Below are 18,463 nucleotides of genomic sequence, written 5' to 3' on the forward strand. Positions count from 1 at the left end.
GACATGCCATTCCCTATCATGAATGCAACTGCACCTACCAGATGTAGCCATAAATTAGATATTATGAAACCTATTGTATCTGGCAAACCGAGTACACTTGATCAAAACGGAGCCCAGTATGTCACACATATTGTTTTAAATGGTTTTTCTATTATAGATGGAGACACTCAGTCATTTGGAATTTGAGGGGACAAGTGATTAAGTAATTGGATGGACTTAGCCAAGCATACCAAATTGGTCAATCAGGTTCCTTGACCTCTTTTTCTGTAATGATGTTTAAATGCACGCTGTCGTAGTGCAATGCAATAAAACATTTGTTTGGAATACTCTCTTCAAAAGCTTGTCTGCATTACACTCTTTCAGACAGTATCCATTATTAATTGTCACTGTTATTGATTTAGATCGCCTTTTTCCTATACATCACTGGTTTACAGTAAAAAAAAAAAACAACAAACAAACATTTTAAAGATACACTGATGCTGATGAAAGGTGCTGAAGTGATGGTGTACGGACGTGACACCTCTGCCTTTGTCTCTCCTTCTGTCAATTAACTCTTGGATATATAGCATATTTGTCTTCAGTTGCTCATTTCAGACTCCTTCCCTAATTTAATTAGGCTGCACCTCTGTTCAGTGCTACAATTTATACATATGAAGAGGGCACTTTGGAACCATTTACCTTGCAACAATTCAGGAGTTTAGCCCTGCGGGAAAAGTTTGTCTTCCTACCAAAACACCCAAGTGCCTATGGTGCCCCCTCCCCGGTTGTATGATCGAAAGTCCATGCAAGAGGTGCACATGCACGCGCACATGGCAGATGCACATGTGTAGGCCAGAACACGTGTGCGCTCCTGGCACGGCATCAAGAGTCTGCTTGCTGGGCCTGTCTGGTATGTACCTGCCACATCCCCCAAGCGTGCTATTTGACCATGCATTCAAGCAGCTGCTTTTTGCATGCACGACGCCTTTACATTTTGATCACCCAACAAGAGATGCAGGGGGGGGTTAAGCCCCTGGAACAACTCAGCTCTAGTTGGCAGTGGGGAATGGGCCAGGAAATGGATGAGCCGTTCTGCCAGGCCAGATTCACACCCACAGCCCAGTGTAGCTTTTGTATAAAAGGAAACGTTGACATATCGTTTTAAGTTTCTAGCATGAAAAATTATTTCGTGGTGCTGTGGTTTAACCCCAGCCAGCAACTAAGCACCACACAGCCGCTTGCTCACTACTCCCCAGTGGGATGGGGGAGAGAATCAGAAGCATAAAAGTGAGAAAACTCGTGGGTTGAGATACAGACAGTTTAATAGGTAGAGCAAAGATGCGCACACAAGCAAAGCAAAGCAAAACAAGGAATTCATTCACTACTTCCCATCAGTAGGCAGGTGTTCAGCCATCTCCTGGAAGGAAGGGCTCCACTGTGCGTAACAGTGACTTGGGAAGACAAACATCATCACTCCTAATGTTCCCCCTTCCTCTTTCTTTCCCCAGTTTTATATGCTGAGCATGACATCATATGGTCTGGAATATCCCTTTGGTCAGTTGGGGTCAGCTGTAGCAGCTGTGTCCGCTCCCAACTTCTTGTGCCCCCCCAGCCTACTTGCTGGTGGGGTGAGAAGCAGAAAAGGCCTCGGCTCTGTGTAAGCACTGCTCAGCAATAACGGAAACATCCCTGTGTTATCAACACTGTTTTCAGCACAAATCTAAAACATAGCCCCATACTAGCTATTGTGAAGAAAACTAACCCTATCCTAGCCAAAACCAGCACATGTGCCTTTCATTTTGACATTCTTTTCCCATTTTAGCCCTTACAGCTCAGAGGGGTACCTCACGGCTTTGAGATATGTTGCCAGATTGGACATACTCTGTCTGAGCTCACCGGCTCAGCCCCAGTAAGTTTCTAATTTACAAGCTACCACTCTGATTCTGTGACTGCACAAGTTGCCATCGGCTGAGAGGTGAAAGCGAAGTGGCAGAGCTCTGCAGGATGCAACTAGAGAATCTCCTCTCGCTGGTGCCTTTCGTTACCTCAAGGGATGCTTTGGGAAGCTACAAGTTTCACTGCTCCTTTTAATGTGATGAGGAACTTCTTTGTGGGTTAACTGTATGATTGCTGGCCAGAGTTTGAGATGGATGAAGGAAGAAGCATTTGAAGTGAAACTTGAGAAGATCACTGGTTCGGACCACACAGAGGGCTGGCAGGACGGTGCATTTATCTTCATCACGGACACTGCTCCGAGCCCCGGCTGGCTGCTTCGTACCATTAAAAAGTAAGTACCACCAGGAGCGCAGCACAGAAGTAAAGATTCACTTCGTTCGGATGGGGCTCCTGGAGGTCAGCTGGTTCAAACCGCAGCCCCAAACAAGCCCCATTTTGAAGTTACGTCCCAGTGGACCTGCGGGAGGACATTAACGCCGGCCATCAGAGTTCCTCCTCGAACGCATCGCATCCCCAAACTGAAATTCAGCCTCCTGCTTCACACCGCTCCGTCTCCGGCATTACCTTCTTCCGTGCCTTTTGAAACGTGGAAAAAAACAAAACAAAACAGTGAAAGGAATTGCTGTTTTGGGGGTTCCTCACTGCAGGGGGTGGGGAGCAGGGAGGCACGGGAATCTCCAGACACTTTTGTGTGAAAAGGGGAGGAAATCTCCGGGAGGCGCCCGGCCGCACGCCACCCCGCCGCAGAGACGGCGGAGGGGTGGGGGCGTGAGCTCCCGGTCGGCTTCACGGAACGTTTAGCTGGGCCCCCCCGTGTCACCGAAACAGAAAGGGAAAGAGAGAAAAGACCGCTTTCACCGGCGGCGGAGACCTGAGGTGGGTGAGCGGGGCCGGGCGGGCGGCGGCGGGAGGCCGTCCCTCAGCCGCGGTACCTGCGCCGCGCGGCCACGTGAGCGCCACATCACCGCCGCTCCGCGCCTTCAAAGTCAGCGGCCGCAGAGAGGGCAGGCGGCGGCCGCACCGGCCGCGCTCCCCTCCCCTTCCCTCCACTCCTCTCCTCTCCCCGTCCCTTCCCTCCTTCCCCCTCGGCAGCCCGGCCCGGGGCGCAGCCGGCCCCGGCTTGGGGGGGGAAAATGCTGCAGTCGCTGGCGGGCAGCTCCTGCGTGCGGCTGGTGGAGCAGCACCGCTCCGCTTGGTGTTTCGCCTTGCTGGTGCTGGGTTACCTGCTCTACCTGGTGTTCGGAGCCGTGGTCTTCTCCTCGGTGGAGCTGCCCTACGAGGACCTGCTGCGCCAGGAGCTGGGCAAGCTGAAGCAGCGCTTCCTGGAGGAGCACGCCTGCCTCTCGGAGCAGCAGCTGGAGCAGTTCCTGGTGCGGGTGCTGGAGGCCAGCAACTACGGCGTCTCGGTGCTCAGCAACGCCTCGGGCAACTGGAACTGGGACTTCACCTCCTCCCTTTTCTTCGCCAGCACCGTCCTCTCCACCACGGGTAAGGGAACGGCGGCCCACCCGCCGCCGGAGGCCTTCCGGGGAGGCCCGGACCCCCTTTAGGGCCGCCGCGGAGGTCGAGGGGTTGGTGTGGGGCCGCCTTTCCCGCAGAGCGTGGGGGCAGCCGGGCCTGTGGGCCGGGGACCGGGACCCGCCGCTCCCCCCTCACGCCGGCGGCCCCGCACCAGCCCCTCGGCCCTGGGCGTGAGGGGGGAGCGGCGGCGGTTGGTCTCCGGAGCCCTCGTTACTCGCCAAACTCTCTTGTGTGAGAGGAATACTTTACGTAAGATGCACCACTCCTATTTTAAACCCACCCTGTTTAGCATGAAGAGGCCAACTCCCCCCTCAGCTTGAAAATTTTAGTGCTTTTGAGAAGCCGGCCAGGTGCCCATCTTTTTTTTTTTTTTTTTAACTTTTAAATGCCTTTTTTCTGGGGGGGGGTCTCTCCTTAAGCTCTTAGTCTCCTTTGCGCTTCTTTTCAGTCTGAATTGTTCGTGGGGAAACTGCTAACTTGGGTATAATAGCGAAGTTAAATTTCAGTTTCACGTTTATCATCAATTTCCGTTTAATGTAAAGGATCAGAGAATGGTTTGGGTTGGAAGGGGACCTTAAAGATCATCTACTTCTAACCCCCCTGCACGTGAAAGACTAAACGATAGTGCCTACTTGCTTCCAATTAGCAGTTTTCATTGATAGATTGAAAAGCCCGAGGAAACATTCCTTTGACCATAGTTTTTATAAGCACTTATTTTTACAGCAGGCGCGTTGCAGCCTTCTTGTAAAGGATGAGTGCAGGCATTTGTGCTGGGAAGCTGGGCTTTGGCAACTTGAATGTGGTTCACTGGAAGTCTTTTTTAAAGCTTTTCTTATTCGAGAATAAATAACAAAAATTACCTTAAAACTAGTTTAGCCTTTTGAGTCTTGACAGTGCCTGGATACTACTATAAAAGATGCAGCGCTTTTTTACTTTTTTTTTTTTCCCTCTGCCCCTAGGTGAGCACTCTTTCTATTAGGGAAATATAATCAGCTGATATCAATAATAACATTTAATAATTTACTTACTTGATCCTATTTTGGTGCTTCCTGACTGGTTTAAAACAGGCAATGCTTGTCCTAAAAATAGTTGTCATTGACTTTACAGATCCAGGTTGTCTGCTTGTTATAAGGAAGTTGTGTTTTGTTTTTTTTTTTTAAAAAGAAAGTAGAATAGAGTTATGAGTATCCCTGTAACACCTCCTCCCAGCTTAATAACTAGAGTAAGAGTTTGTAAGAATAAAGTGAAATACTTGTGACAATTAAATGCTTGCAGTGAATAAATTTCTAAGCATTAATCAATGTATAGTAATACTATTGGTGAGAAAAGCATGGAACTGTGATAGTACTTCAGCACTTAATTTTTTTTTCTTTCAGTAAAACCACGAAGTACTTTAAACTTAAGGTGTTGAATTGACCTTGTGAAGACTGTTTCCATTCCTAATCAATTACACTTTCTAGGACTATAAAACGTAAATAATTTTTAAGAGCTATTTTTTGTATTCAAATTATTTTTTCTATAAAACAATAACCTGCATTATCAAAAAAAGGGTATAAAGAATATCCTTCTATTTGTTCTTGTATAGTGTAGTGTATGTAACTTCTTTGTTTGCTCAGACAAAAATTTCATCCACAATCCCTGCAGTCATTATTTTTAAATCTTGCGATATTGATTTTGGAGATGAATCAGTCAAATATGTTCACAATCAGGACAGTGGGGATGGAACTGAGTTGTTAATGCTTTAGTACTGCCTGCTAAGACATAGCTACAGGATGTTTGGATTCAGTAGTACAGTTCAGGCAGAGATACCTCTTTCCCACTGCACACCCTTGCTTAAGGGCAAGGCATAACCTGGCGCTGCGCGTTTAGCTGGTTTGACCATAGAGGCTCTACACAGGAAAGTACTGAAAACACAAGGTACCAGAGTCCAAATTTAAAACCTTTCAGAAAACTCTTACTAAAATGGCATATGCTTAGAAAACACAGAGGTCTGAAATGCATGCAATATTATTATTTCCGTGAATTTCAGAACTGGAGTTCATCTAGTCATCATTGATGTAATAGACCAGGCATCAAATGGTGGTAATTCTTTTTATGTCCAATAGCCCTTTGTGTTGGACCCCTTTTTAACAAAATCCATCTGTTTCTTGTTTTATGCAGTGGCATTTAGCTTTTCTTGTTTCCTATCTAATATAAGTAAGAACTTGTGCAAGTTGACAAGTATAAATGCAGACCAATGTAGTATGTCCAACACTTTCTCAAATTCTTCCCAGAATGGACAGATTTCTGGTGAGGTGTGGGTTTTCTTTTCCCCCTCCCAATTTACTCTGCACGTGTGCAAGAAATCTTTTGAGTATTTCGAAATGGCCGTTAAAATGAAAGAAAAGCAAGAAGCAGAACCTGCCTGGTAATCTCAAACAGCTGTTGGGAAGTGTTTGAACATTCCAAAAATGCTGTATTATTATAAACTGTACACCTGAAATGCCCTCTCTTTGCCAAGTACAGTAAGGACACATGAGAAAAGGGAACCCTGGTACTAGTGGTACCAACTGAGGGTTGCTTCTGTGCATAAGTGAAATTGCAGGGAGCACCGCGATGTTCCTTGTGTTTGGCTGACTGAATTTGTCATTCATCACATAAATAAATGCACACCTACCCTTGTACAGAGGACAAGGCTTATTTCACAGCCTTCTAGTTTTCTATATAAAGCATGTAGGGAAAGTGTTTAATTTTAGCATCCTCAACTCCACTTCTTGTTCCCTCCCATCCTTATTATGTTCTTTGGCTTCTTACTCACTAGAGAAAATCCTTGGAAGAAAATGATAATGCCAATTAAGAATTTGGAAAAAAGTCTTAAATGGAGGGAGTTTGCAGAATAAACACAGTAAGGCAAATTGAAAGCAATTTGTATTGCTGCGCACAGGGACTGTCACAGGACTGTCACGAGCTGCCTGAAGGACAGGCAAACAAAGGGCAGTGAAATGGACTGGCGGTGAGGCTTCCGCAGATTGTAGCAGTGACTGGTAGCAGGTTTCTTTTCTAACAACTTTATTCCTCCCTGTGCAACTTAAGCAGTCATGCAGAATGCCGTATGACCAGTGTGCAAGAGGAAGCAATTTGGTCATTAATCACTGACAGCATAAACACTAAGAATATACAATTGGGTGTATTTAAATAGCATCTGTCTTGGAAACTCTGTAATTATGACCTTATGCACGTCTGTGGTCATCACTTGTCTCCATGCTAGATGGCATGAATGATCTTGCTGAAGCAGTTGTTTCTGGTTGTCTTTGTTGTGAGGGCCATCTGTATGAATGTGTTTTATTTCTAGCAATAAAAACGAAGTAATTATTTGCGCTTGCTCTCCCAGCTACTGTGTTTTTACTGTTCTTGGCATGCTGTTAGGCTCTGAGATCTTATCCTACATTGGTGCAATGTGGGAATACTGCACTACATTAACTGTAAGCAGAATGGAGTAAAAAAAGAAATCTATATTGGTTGTGTTGCAAGATATGAAGAGTAAAGTGGCTTCTGTTTGTTGAAGGAAAGGAGATGCCAATTAAGGAATTTGGAGCCTGTATTTTTATGTTTGGTTTTGGAAAGGGTCTTCTCAGTGTAATGATGTCTCATGACACTTTATGCAAAAGGACCATAAGTCTTGTTCTGACTGTTCAACTGAGTATTTTTGCCTCCATCACACAGAACTGTAGGTTTCATTTAAAATTTGGATACCGGAGGGATGCTGAGAAAGAGCTTCTTTGGATCCTTCTCTGTTGTGATAGAGTTGGCAAGACACACATTACAAGGAAGTTAGGATAGCCTTGTCCTGATCTAGGGATTTGTAGACGAAGAGTGAGGAGAAGCTGTGTCTTCTATGATGACAATGCATGTTTGTTTTTGGTTTGTTGTTTGTTTTTTTTTTTGTTAAGATCTTTCTGGACTCTCATCTGAGCCCCAGGAGTCAAGATGGTAAGAGAAAGGAGGAGAGGGCAGTTCTGAAGCCCACAGTGTGGTTGTCTGCAAGGTGGTTATTGCATATCAGCATCTTCTCCAGAATTTAGCCTCTACCAGTTTCAGTGATGGTGCTAAGGATGGGTGTATTACGCTGTGTTGCAAGGAGTGACACCAAAGAGCCGTGATGTGCTGAATTCGGGTTTCTGCTTGCTGTATTCTGAATAGAGTAAGGAACATCTGTGGAGTAGTAATAGCTAAATGCCGACAGTGGCTGTTACCTTGAAACTGCTTGGTTGAAGGACTAGTAAAGAAACAATACAGCTTTCGGGGAAAGCTTTGCATTCAAGTTAAATATCTTGTATGAGTCTTGCTGGCAAGCAGTATGAGGAGGTTAATACTAATGCATATATCATGTGATTCATAAGGATGTTCTTTGTTAGGTCTCATTCTCGTAAGCATTGCTACTGATGACTTGCAAGAGAAAACTAAACTGTGCTTTTATTTGTGAAAGATAACAAACTGGGAGGTTGTGCTGGAGTCAGTGAACATGCTGCAAAAGAAGGTGCAGTCCATATGAAGAGACCAGGGAGAAAGAAACCTGTCAGTCTCCATCATTTTCTCCACGTTCTTCTGTCAGGAAGTGATCTTTCTCACTTTTCTTCCCCCTCAGGGGGGGAACAGACTCCACATCCAGTGCATATTTAGTGTGCAGTAGGGATCTTACCAAACCCATGGAAGATTAGGGCATGCTATGAAAGCATCATGATGTCTTTGTAAACGCTCCATTGCAAGATTCGTATGCCCTTACAATAGAGCCCTTGGGTAGAAAAGGCTACTTAGGTTTTTCCTATCTTATGGAAGAATGTGAATTCAACTTAATTAGAAAGAGGATAGTTCAGAGGCTTTAGGGAAAGCAGATTTTTTTTTGTCCCATACTTGAATTTAATGTTAAATGCATTTTTTATTTTGCTAGCCTCAGAATATGTGGCCTGCGTTCTGAGGATGCCTGTATTAGCTCATTAACACACTGAGTAAATACATTTCATAATTCATACCAAATGTATGTCTAGAGACCTGTCATAAGATTCTCTGTTGCCTCTTGTATGAAAATGTACAAACTCTGATGGTTTAAACTCAGTCAGTCAGCCTCTCTAGTAGTCACCTCTGACTCCGGCAGAAAACTGAAGCTTCCTTGTACTACTGCTCTGACTGTAGCACTCACAGATCATTTAAATGCATGTGATAAATTGCAACTATTCACCAGGGTGGAGATGCCAAACTTTGGGAAGAAACTTTGTTGCTCTTGAAAGAGTTGTTTGTTACTTAGCAACGACATCTACAGGAAAAGGTAATTTGCTGGGGATGATCTAGGAGACAAAGCGAGATTGTGCTGTGCCCTGCAACAGAGTGTTTTATATCCTGGAGTGCTTCTAAGAAAAGCAAAGGAAATGAAGAGGTAGGTTGAGAAAGATGCCAGAGGAGAAGGATTACATTCAATAGGCCAACTGTTTGGGCAGTGACTTGAGGTGTGAGAAACCACGTTCTTTTCACTCCTTTGCCTGAAGGGTTTTGGAACGGAGTCCCAGGAGAGTGTTTGAATGCTACGGGGTGTTCTGGGACAGGGTAGTTATAACTACTGTCTCTGAAGCTGTCCCTTTCCAGATAGATCAGTAGACTGTCCTGGAACCAGGCGTCCCACCTCTCAGATTAGGTAGTATAAACATAAAGTGAGAGTCATTCTGTCTTCCTGTGTGTCTACTTTCCTCTTGAGGGAAAATCTCTATATTTTATACACTGCCGAACAGCTCTAACTTGCTGCTGTCATGTTCTAGTCTGGCCCCAGGGTTAAGATGATGTGTGCTGGGATGTAGGAGGTTTCAGTTGAGTTCTGCTTAATGCCATTCTCAGGACAAGGATTTGAACTAAGGTTTTCTAGCTGTCTTTAAGAAGATGAGACAAAAAGAATACCATCTAGGGAAGCTGTAAGAGGGAGGTAAGATGAGTATGTATAGACTGATGCCCAGAAAGTAGATTGGATGTTTTAATTTTAACAAAATTAAAAAAAAAAAAATCAGATTTAAAGCCAGAGAGGAGAGGTCTTAAGAAGGTTTTAAAAAGACAAAAAAAAACCCCACCAAAACCCAACCCAAAACCAACAAACAAAAAAACCCCCAACAAACCAACCCCAAAAAACCTATAAGCAAGCCCACCAAAAAAACCACAAACCAAAAATCTCATGTATGAATATTTCCAAAATACCTGTATCTGTCAAAACTAATGATAAACTTTTTGGGAAGGCTATTAGGCTCCCTACTTCAGGACACAAGCCGCGCTTTAGTTACCAGAGGTAACAGTTATAGCCGAAAGGCCGGTCACATTATCTCTTGTGTGTCCGGGACAAAGTTCTTGTCTTCTTACTGAAGTAGGCAGGAACAGAGGGGAAGTCCGGGTCTGTCCTGTCTTGTGTTCCAAGCAGGCTGGCAGTTCCTGGTTTCTTATATGAGTACACCAATGAGCTGTGCCAAACTCCTGCTTGTGCTTGCAAAGGGTGGCAAGAGTAGCTGTAATCCAATGTTTATGCTTTACAGGCCAAAGAGTAGTAAAAAAGGTCTCTTGGCAGAAATCGGAGAAGCCATGGAGTAGCATGACTGTATTATTGTTTGGAGCAGTGCTGGCTGCTGACGGATGGAGTGTCTCTTACAAGCGCTGTACTCACTTCTGTGTCCTGCTGTTCCAGCTGTCTTGTTAAATTCCCAGTGATGAGGAGCCAGCCCAGCACATCTCCGCAGGTGATGGACTACAACTGCTGCCCCTGTAGTCCTTCTGTGTCAGGTCTAGGGTCATTCTACCTCTGCTGAAGGGAAAAATACTAAAAAAAAAATTAAAAAAAAAATCACAAAACCAGTCCATTGAACTTAGTATGATACACAAAGTATAACTGGGGTCAGGACTGAGTTAATGGTGTTCTGCCCTGGGCTTATTAATTGACTCATTTTTTAAAATGTTAACTTTGCTACTTCCCTGTTTTTTCCTAATTCAGCTATGTTAAAATTATTTGCTGTTTGTCATAGAGGGATTACATGGCCTCCTGTTATTCTATTATTATTTCTAATTTATTACTCTGGTTGGCTTTATTTTGTTCTGTTATTTACATCTTTATTGAAAGGAAGAGAGTAATTTCTCAAACTGCCTTTCATTAAAAAGTTTCTATTTGTAATCCTTTTGCAAAGCTGGAATTTTTATTACCATTCTACTGACATCTTCAAATCAAATCCTAAGCTAGAAGTTACGTACACTTTCAGACAGGACTTCTTAACAATTAAATCCTGCTGTTCCTGACCATCGCTGAGTAGGATTTTCACTTTTATGTGAATGCAATTTAAAGTAAGTCTTCTTTCAAATCTGTAGGTTCTCCTGTTTTCATTTATTTGTTGGATGGTGTGGGATTTTTTTCCCACTTTGGCCCACTGCAGCATCGTTTTACAAATCTATGGGCTTTTTGGATAGAAGAACATCATAATCTGTGGAGAAATGTCTACTTTAGCCATTGCTCCAGGTTAATTATAAAGTAGGCCACAAGCTGCTAAACCGTATGAAGACCAGGATATATCTTGATAGTGTAGAAGTGGAATTTTAGCAGCCTGAGAAAAACTAGGATACCTACGAGAGTTTTGATACCTTCAGGATTAAAGAATAGCAGTAAAAAATTTCTTGGGAATTAGCTACCTAAATTCTTACTGTCTCTATGGATCTGACCTCAGCTGCTTCAAAGTTATGATATTTGTGTAAAATTCAACCAAAGTCCTACAGTAGTTACTGATGGTGACCCAGAAGATCCTAGGAGAAATGTGTTAGTTTGTTTTCTCACTTAAGAACCTAGCTGAAACCTGGCACAGATTGCATTTCTTACAAGGACAGAACAGAGATGTTGTTCTGATTAAGACCAGGACTGAAAGGAATGAATGGAGCAAAGCTTTCAAGTGGCTGTGCTTCAGAAAAGTATTGGAGTGGCTTTTGCGAGAGTATATGGATTGTCTCTCCCCTGGAAAGAAAGAGATACACATTCATCTCTGAAAGCGGAGTATGAAAACTTCCTTGCAGGAAAAGCACATATGAATCAGTGGTACACCAGCTGTCACCAGACCCCAAACGTTTACCAACTGATGCTTCCTAGGCAGAACCATAGTCTGTACTCTAAATGGATTCTGTGCCAATAGCTTAAGCAGCTTCAGAGGTATCACAGCATCTTTGAGGAACTGGGAGAATGCTGACGCGGAAGCAAGGAGTTCACTTAGGCAGCATTCCCTGGCAGCAACTGAGGGAGGAGGTTGGGCTGGGAAACAGGTTTTGCCAGCAGAACAAGCCAAAGCGGTACTCTGAGTGCGGCTCCGCTTGCATGCGAGAAAGTGAGGCTGTGCCCTCTGATGAAATTGCATACTGTTTACCAGTAGAAACTTTAACAGCAGTTTTCCATCTTTCTCCTGAAAATTGTGAGTTCAGACTGTCATTATGCTAACAGGGAGTAGAGTCTTTTTGCGTCTTTTTACTGTCCTCTCCTACAAAGTGAAAACTTCTGGCGTAACCAGAGCTTCTATACAGAATGTTTTCAAGCATCATTCAGTACCACTGCAAATGCAGCTTTTGAGAGAACTGGCACCATGAGAATGGGGTTGTCATCTTTTGCTCCTTGTGCATTTTATGTTCCACACACTGAATATATTTTCTGAAGATGTTAAAAATAACTCCAGAAGCTGAAATGAAAGGGTTAAAATGTACTCTGAGTTTCATCCTATGTGTAGTATCTGAATATCTTCTGTGTCTTTCAGTTATTTGAAGACCATTTAAATCGAATCGGCTAAATAACCTTAAATCCCTTAACAGTAGCTACTTCACAAATGGTTTCGAAAAACAGAAATATGAGTTGATTTTAGGGGGAGAGGAGGACCAACCAGAATTAGATATTGAAATGGTAGGGTTAAGACATAAATTGTACTGTTATTTACATATTTTTTTTTAATAAGCAGAAGCTTAATTCTAGTGGTAGATGAATTTCGCTTCAGTACTCTGACTTTTACAAAAGAAAATTAATTTCAGGCAGCACTTAGATTTTGGCATTTAGTTTTTGTTGTACTGGCTGTATGACATTGCTAGTTGTGGTATGCTGAAATGACTGTAAAAGGAATCCTTTTCACAACTTTACTGAAAATATTTAATTTAGAGGTTAAATATTCTTTATTCAGTGTTTACAGTAAAGGCACTGCGTTTAGTTGATATGACTATATGCCATTAAAATTGCAAATAAGTTACATATTTACTTCAGCATGTTTCCTGCAATGTTGCTAAAAGCTGTGTATCAGGCTTTTCGTATGCAGTGAGACTAAAAGTATGAACACATGGTCTGTTGGCAAGAGAAAAGTAGTCTGCCCTACATAAAATTACACAACTACGAAGCCTGATGGGAATTCTGTCATGAGTGCACATCTGCTTTTGCATCTTCTTTTCTGTAGTAATGTGCCTAAAGGTGACATGAGTATCCTGAAGCTAAGCTAAACACAGAATTGCAGGGAAAAGCTCTCCTGCGTAAGGAAAAAGGAGGCAGCCAGCTCAACAAGGATTGTAAAATTTACTGCTGTTTCAGAAAGTTCTTCTCCCTTTTTGTTACACACAAGGGTTAAATACATACCAAAAAGATAATTATTTCAAAATGTGAGAAGATTTCTTAGCATTAAGAGGCAAAAGTGATCCTTCAGAAGACCTCAAATGATGTCAGTGGTGGCTGGGAAGGGGGTTAGGCATGTTTTTCTTTTAAAGCCTGTACTCAATTGTCTCTTACATGACACTTGGTCTTCTACCTTCTTTGTTATTTTAAACCTATATAGCACACTATGAATACATATTTTGCACAGTCGAGCTTTTAAAATGTGATTGGCAGGCTCAGACATTGCAACATGCAGTGGTAGAGCCAAAGTCCAGAGGCAAGCTAGAGTAGGTATCCTCCTTTGTTTACAATATAGATTGAAAGGAAGTTTGTTACTTCAGAGTCATCAAATGCAAAGGCAGGGCAAAGATTCTGATTTCACCTCTTCCCTAATAGGCTGGAACTGTACTATACATGGCTTTAAAGGAAGCTGTAGTGGAAAAAAAATCTTTGCGTTCAGAAAATAGCAACGTGTTCAGAGAAAAAAGTATCTTGGATGTTTAACTCTTGGGGACTTCATTGTACAATCCTATACATCTCACCTCATAAAAGGAGCAAGAGAGCCCTACAAATTGCTTGTTATATTTAAGATTAATGTGAGAAGGCCATGAAATCTCTACTCTGTATGTTATTTAAGTAGCTATTTACCAAACTGCGTGCTGTACAACAATGGCATAGACCTTTCCATTTGGAGCCTGCAGCCTAAAGGAAATGAGAAAATCCTAAAGCAAACCGGAGAACTTCTATCCCTTGTAGAGTTTTGGAAGGTCTAGGATATATGATTTACTAATGGGCAATTAAATTTTAAATACTTCACAGCATGTCTTGTTACTTATTTTCATGGCTGTATTTTTATTTAGTATTGGAATGCTGACTCAGCAGTATAGAGAAAAATGACTGAGGCTCCAAGATGTATCATTGTGTTACTATTTGAAAGTCCTAGCTACTGTAAACTGTGATGCATAGAAATGAATTCAAAATGCTGTAAATCATGTGAATGGTTAATAGTTGGCAATGAAGCTCTCTTATGTGAAGTTAAGAGATTTTTTTTAATTTATCTACGTGTGTTTGCACATCTGAGAAGTCCAGGCCCCCAACCTGGCTCCTAGTCCACTGCTGCAACTCCAGTTGGACAAGCAAAGAACCATGAGCACTACGTGATGTTACATTGCGTGAATCAGCAATTCATGTTGATAAGACGAGTAAATCTGAAGTCAAACTCCTGCCTTAGTTCATTATCGGAATCATTATGCATTTACATTCTGCCTATCTGTAGAGCAAAGATAAACCTTTGTCTTTCAGTTGTAACTTCTAGTGCAGCTATTTGTACTAAGCGAAGCCAGCTGGATGTTCAGGTCATGCTTTCTGGGGGTAGTTGTCACCTGACAGAATTCTGTATGCTGCTTCGAGGAAAATGTCACTTACGCTAGAAGATATTAGTAGCTGTGAATCTCAACCAAAGCAAAAGTTAGAAATTCTCTCAACGTATCAAACAGAAGTTTGAGTTCCAGGTTTTAGCCTTGCATTGTACCAAGTCCCTAGATGCCATGAGGGAGATGGCAATAATCTTTCATGTTTCTGAACCACCTTCTATCAGTAGACCCTGAAGCATGCACATACCAGGAACTGCTTTACTGATTGGAGTGCCTTTATTATGTTCTGCATCTTGTGAGATTAGAGTGTTATTTCTGTATGTATTTTGCAAAAGGATGAACTAAGACAAAGAAAAACGGTTGTGAAGGATCATGTAAGAGCCATTAGTATGGTTGAGAATAGAAGCCAGTGAATTTTGTCCTGCAGTTCTCAGCTCCTGCTGCTAGGCTGTGTTTCCATACAGTAAGCTGATTTCCCATCCTGCTTTTTCTTGCATTTCATTTTCTTGCATTGAATGTTCTTCTTTTTCTTTTAGTAATAGCTTTTCTGCCTAGTAATATTAGAGGAAATTGCAGCTACTTGAATAGGGACTTACAGAAGCCTTATCAAAGAGTGCAATACACATCTGTGTATCTTTCCTTCAGTGGAGACTCCAGAAATATTGACACTCCCTTCTAGGAAATTGTTCAGTTGTGCACTGTGTGTAGAAAACAAATTAAACATCAGTTAATACAGCCCACACAATTTACCAAATGTGTGAGTGGCCTGCGTGGGAAGAAGGTGGTGTTTGCTCTGCTTTAGCATTTTGGTTGCCTCTACTTATACCTAGTAAAATGTTTGCTCAGGGTGGTGTAAAACAAAACAGAATGAGCCTACTTAACAGCTCTGCCAGCAGAAGGAAGATGTCCCACCCTATGGTCCAACCTTATTCTCTATGCTAGGACTCTTGCCTACTGGACCACAACAGTAAGCAAAGTCAGTTTATCAGATTGGAAGAAATGTATTTGCTTTCTTCTGGATTAGTTTACTCTGAGTTATTGCAGTCAGGTAAACGACAACCAGTGTGAGAGGGGGCAGACCCACATAGAGAAAAGGATCTTTCTCAGTGGTAACTCTGGGATTAGATTAGACATTTCATGTAACAATTTGGTGAAAGCACGGAAAGAATCAAAAATGCACGGCCAAATTAAAAACTGTAAGAAAGGAGCTGGCAACCTAAGAACATGTTTCCTGTAATGATAATGTATCTGATAATTGCTGGTTGCACCTTGTAAAGGAGTGCTATTTCAAGCAGGATTAAAATGACAGCTAGCAAAGCTGAAAGAATTTAACAGAACTCCTCTTTGTCAATAGAGATGCCACCACTGAAATATTTCTGTGTGGTGTGCCCCAGGTACACGGATCTCAAGGGGGACTTTATTTTTTCCCCATTGGTGACTAGCATTATGTGATAAATTGCATTGTCTCTGAAACTAGTGAGGAAGTAACGCAGTCCTACTGTTCTGTTTAGTTGGTGTAACTAATTTACAAATTCCGATCCTTGACAATCACAAGAAATGGGGTATGTTCTTAGGGCCAGATGCTTGCAAAGAAATTTCCCCCTTGAAAAGATGTGTTAACTATCGATTTACACATTGCTGCCCAGGCTCTTCAATGCTAGGTCTTTATTTTGGAATTACCAACCATTTTACATTCCCTTTCCTTTTATACTGAGGTCTGAGAGATGCCATTTACAGCATCCTGCTTTCCTTAGGTTGCATTGATCCCGCCTTTTCCACGTTGGCCATGGTTTGCAAATGTAAGCACTGGCAGGAGGGTGCTGCTGAGCATGAGACCGTAGTCAGTCGTCAGCCTGGATGATTGCTAAGCATTTCTGATGTGTGGTACCTTAACATAATGGGATTTAAGGAAATGAGCCTCAAAATTGTTGTCAGTGTTGATGGTCTTTGACATGGTAGGTCTAGAATTGTGATTGGGCAGTCGGAGCATTTTTGGTGAATCACCCTTCTGATTTAATGTTGCCTACGTTCGTTATATTGCGGGATATTCTTACTCTGTCACTGAGAGGTTAGAATGATGTATTTTTCACGAGGAGAATCATCCTATAGTTGTACGAATTTCTGAAAACATCAAATATCCCACAAAGAGACATTTCTCTAACAAACTGAAGATACATTCACAGTTTTAAAATAAATTGCCATTAATCTAAACAGACAATATAGTGTTTGAAAACCACAGAGCATTTAAGTTGCTCTGTCTATATCTTTACGGGCTGGCTAAATGTCTTGTATCTGTAGTTTGTCTTTCTAAATGTTGCATCACTGTTTATTTCTAAATAACTTCTGATAAACAAAACCATCTACATTTCATCCATTTACGAACATAAATAGTATATGCAGCTACAGTGCTGTTCTTTTCCTTTCTGTTTGTTTGTCAGTAAGTTGTGATTATCCTGGGTATCCTGATTCCACTGTAACTAATCAAATTTATGGTTCCCACAGTTAGTGCTTGGTATGTGGGATGTCCTAAACATGTGAATGATTCAATAGGACTAGTGATCTATAAAATTTGCTTATCGTTTCGTAAGCTAGTTCTCACAATAGTTGAAATATTTCCCCATTGGGCCTTGCAAATTAATGTTCTATTTTGAGCATGAAACTGTGAGTATATTCAGCTAGGCTATACTCAAATGGTGGAGTACCATCAAGCATCATATTTAGGACTGTGATTTACAGTTTAGAATAAGCCATCATGTCTGAAAAGTGTCTCACTTTGCCCCTTGTGTAAATATTGTCTCTTCATTTTTCTTAATTATTATTTTTAAGTTATAAATTAATATTCTACATGGAATATGCTGGGTGTAAAAGTGGAGACTGATGCACTTCAGTTCTGTATGGTTTTGTAGTTGCTTTAGTGATTTTTTTTTTTTTTGCTATTTCTGTAAAATTGATTTGCTTCTATTTTGTTTTATATACTGTTGAATTCCTCATGTTTCTGAGAAATAGCTATTAAAACAGAAGACAGAAATAGGATTTATTTGTATGGAAATGCATTATGATGTCTGATTTATGTATGAAATATTGAAGTATCTTACAAAAGACTATGTGTCTTCCTCTGCCAAACAAGGGAGCCGATGCTAGTTAATTTCCCTGAATTCCTGATGTTAAATCGATAACAAGATTCTAAGTATAAATTCCTATTCTCCTCCTGCATCCAGCAGGTAACACTTTCTTCCATTTTAATGCAAAGATGCTGCTTACAGATTTGATTTTAACTCTACAGCATGAAACGGCCTAATTTTTTTTAATGTTGTGTTATAATTCCTTACTGCCCACAATACCAGTTTCATTCACTGTTTTCATGCTCAGTTCTTTCTGATGGTGCAATAAAGCAATTTGTGTTACAGAAGTGGAGGTGGGAAGCATACTAATTTGCAGCTGGCTGTTTCTTTTTATTCCCAGATGGTAGGAAGAACAACTGTGGTTCATTTCAGTGCAAGAAATGATAACTTAGCAAGACTAGGTATTCTTCACTAATTGGATACGTGATTAAAGCACTGCAGTAAGTGCCACTGCAACACATTCAAAGCTTTTGACACATCCCAAGGTGCATTTGGGATGGTAACAGGTGCAAATTACCAATTTTTAGAAACCTCTTTCCAGTAAACTGCACCAGGCTTCAAGCTGAGTACCATACTGCACAGGTGCAGGGCTCAGCAGTGGCAGCTGGCACGTCCCTGTGGTACACCATGCATAAACAAGGTCTTTCAAGTGGTGGAAGCTGAAGTATTTGATAGACCTTTAAAACCTGTTACAGAACAAGTAGAGGGGGTGGGGAAAGAGAAAGTTGCAGCAGGAAATGAAACCATGGTTCCAGACCTTTTCCAGAAAGAAAAAGCTCCATCTTCTACCAACCAGCCTCTTCAGAAAGTGTGTATCCTCTCAGCTTCACTGCCAGTTAGATGCTAAATGTGTCTTGGCT

The 18,463-nt window shown here is 41.9% G+C and overlaps 1 protein-coding gene and 1 long non-coding RNA gene across 3 annotated transcripts in view; one reads left to right on the forward strand and one right to left on the reverse strand.

The window, feature by feature from the left end:
- Positions 1 to 1,283: 1,283 nt before the first annotated feature.
- LOC147529258 (uncharacterized) lies at positions 1,284 to 3,204 on the reverse strand. Of its 2 annotated transcripts, none has more exons than XR_015223024.1 (2): positions 3,168 to 3,204; positions 1,284 to 2,511 (listed from the first exon to the last, which is right to left on the reverse strand). It is a non-coding gene; the product is annotated as an uncharacterized LOC147529258 (long non-coding RNA). The 2 variants fall into 2 exon arrangements; XR_015223023.1 differs by having other exon boundaries at positions 3,159 to 3,198.
- Positions 3,069 to 18,463, forward strand: part of KCNK1 (potassium two pore domain channel subfamily K member 1) — a 33,815-nt gene continuing 18,420 nt past the window's right edge. Inside the window, exon 1 of the mRNA XM_086631572.1 lies at positions 3,069 to 3,423. Coding sequence (XP_086487698.1) covers positions 3,069 to 3,423 — 355 coding nt within the window. The remainder of the gene's footprint in view (positions 3,424 to 18,463) is intronic.

This window comes from Tauraco erythrolophus, chromosome 2 (genome assembly GCF_009769465.1).
Source record: "Tauraco erythrolophus isolate bTauEry1 chromosome 2, bTauEry1.pri, whole genome shotgun sequence".
Taxonomy (NCBI): Eukaryota; Metazoa; Chordata; class Aves; order Musophagiformes; family Musophagidae; genus Tauraco; species Tauraco erythrolophus.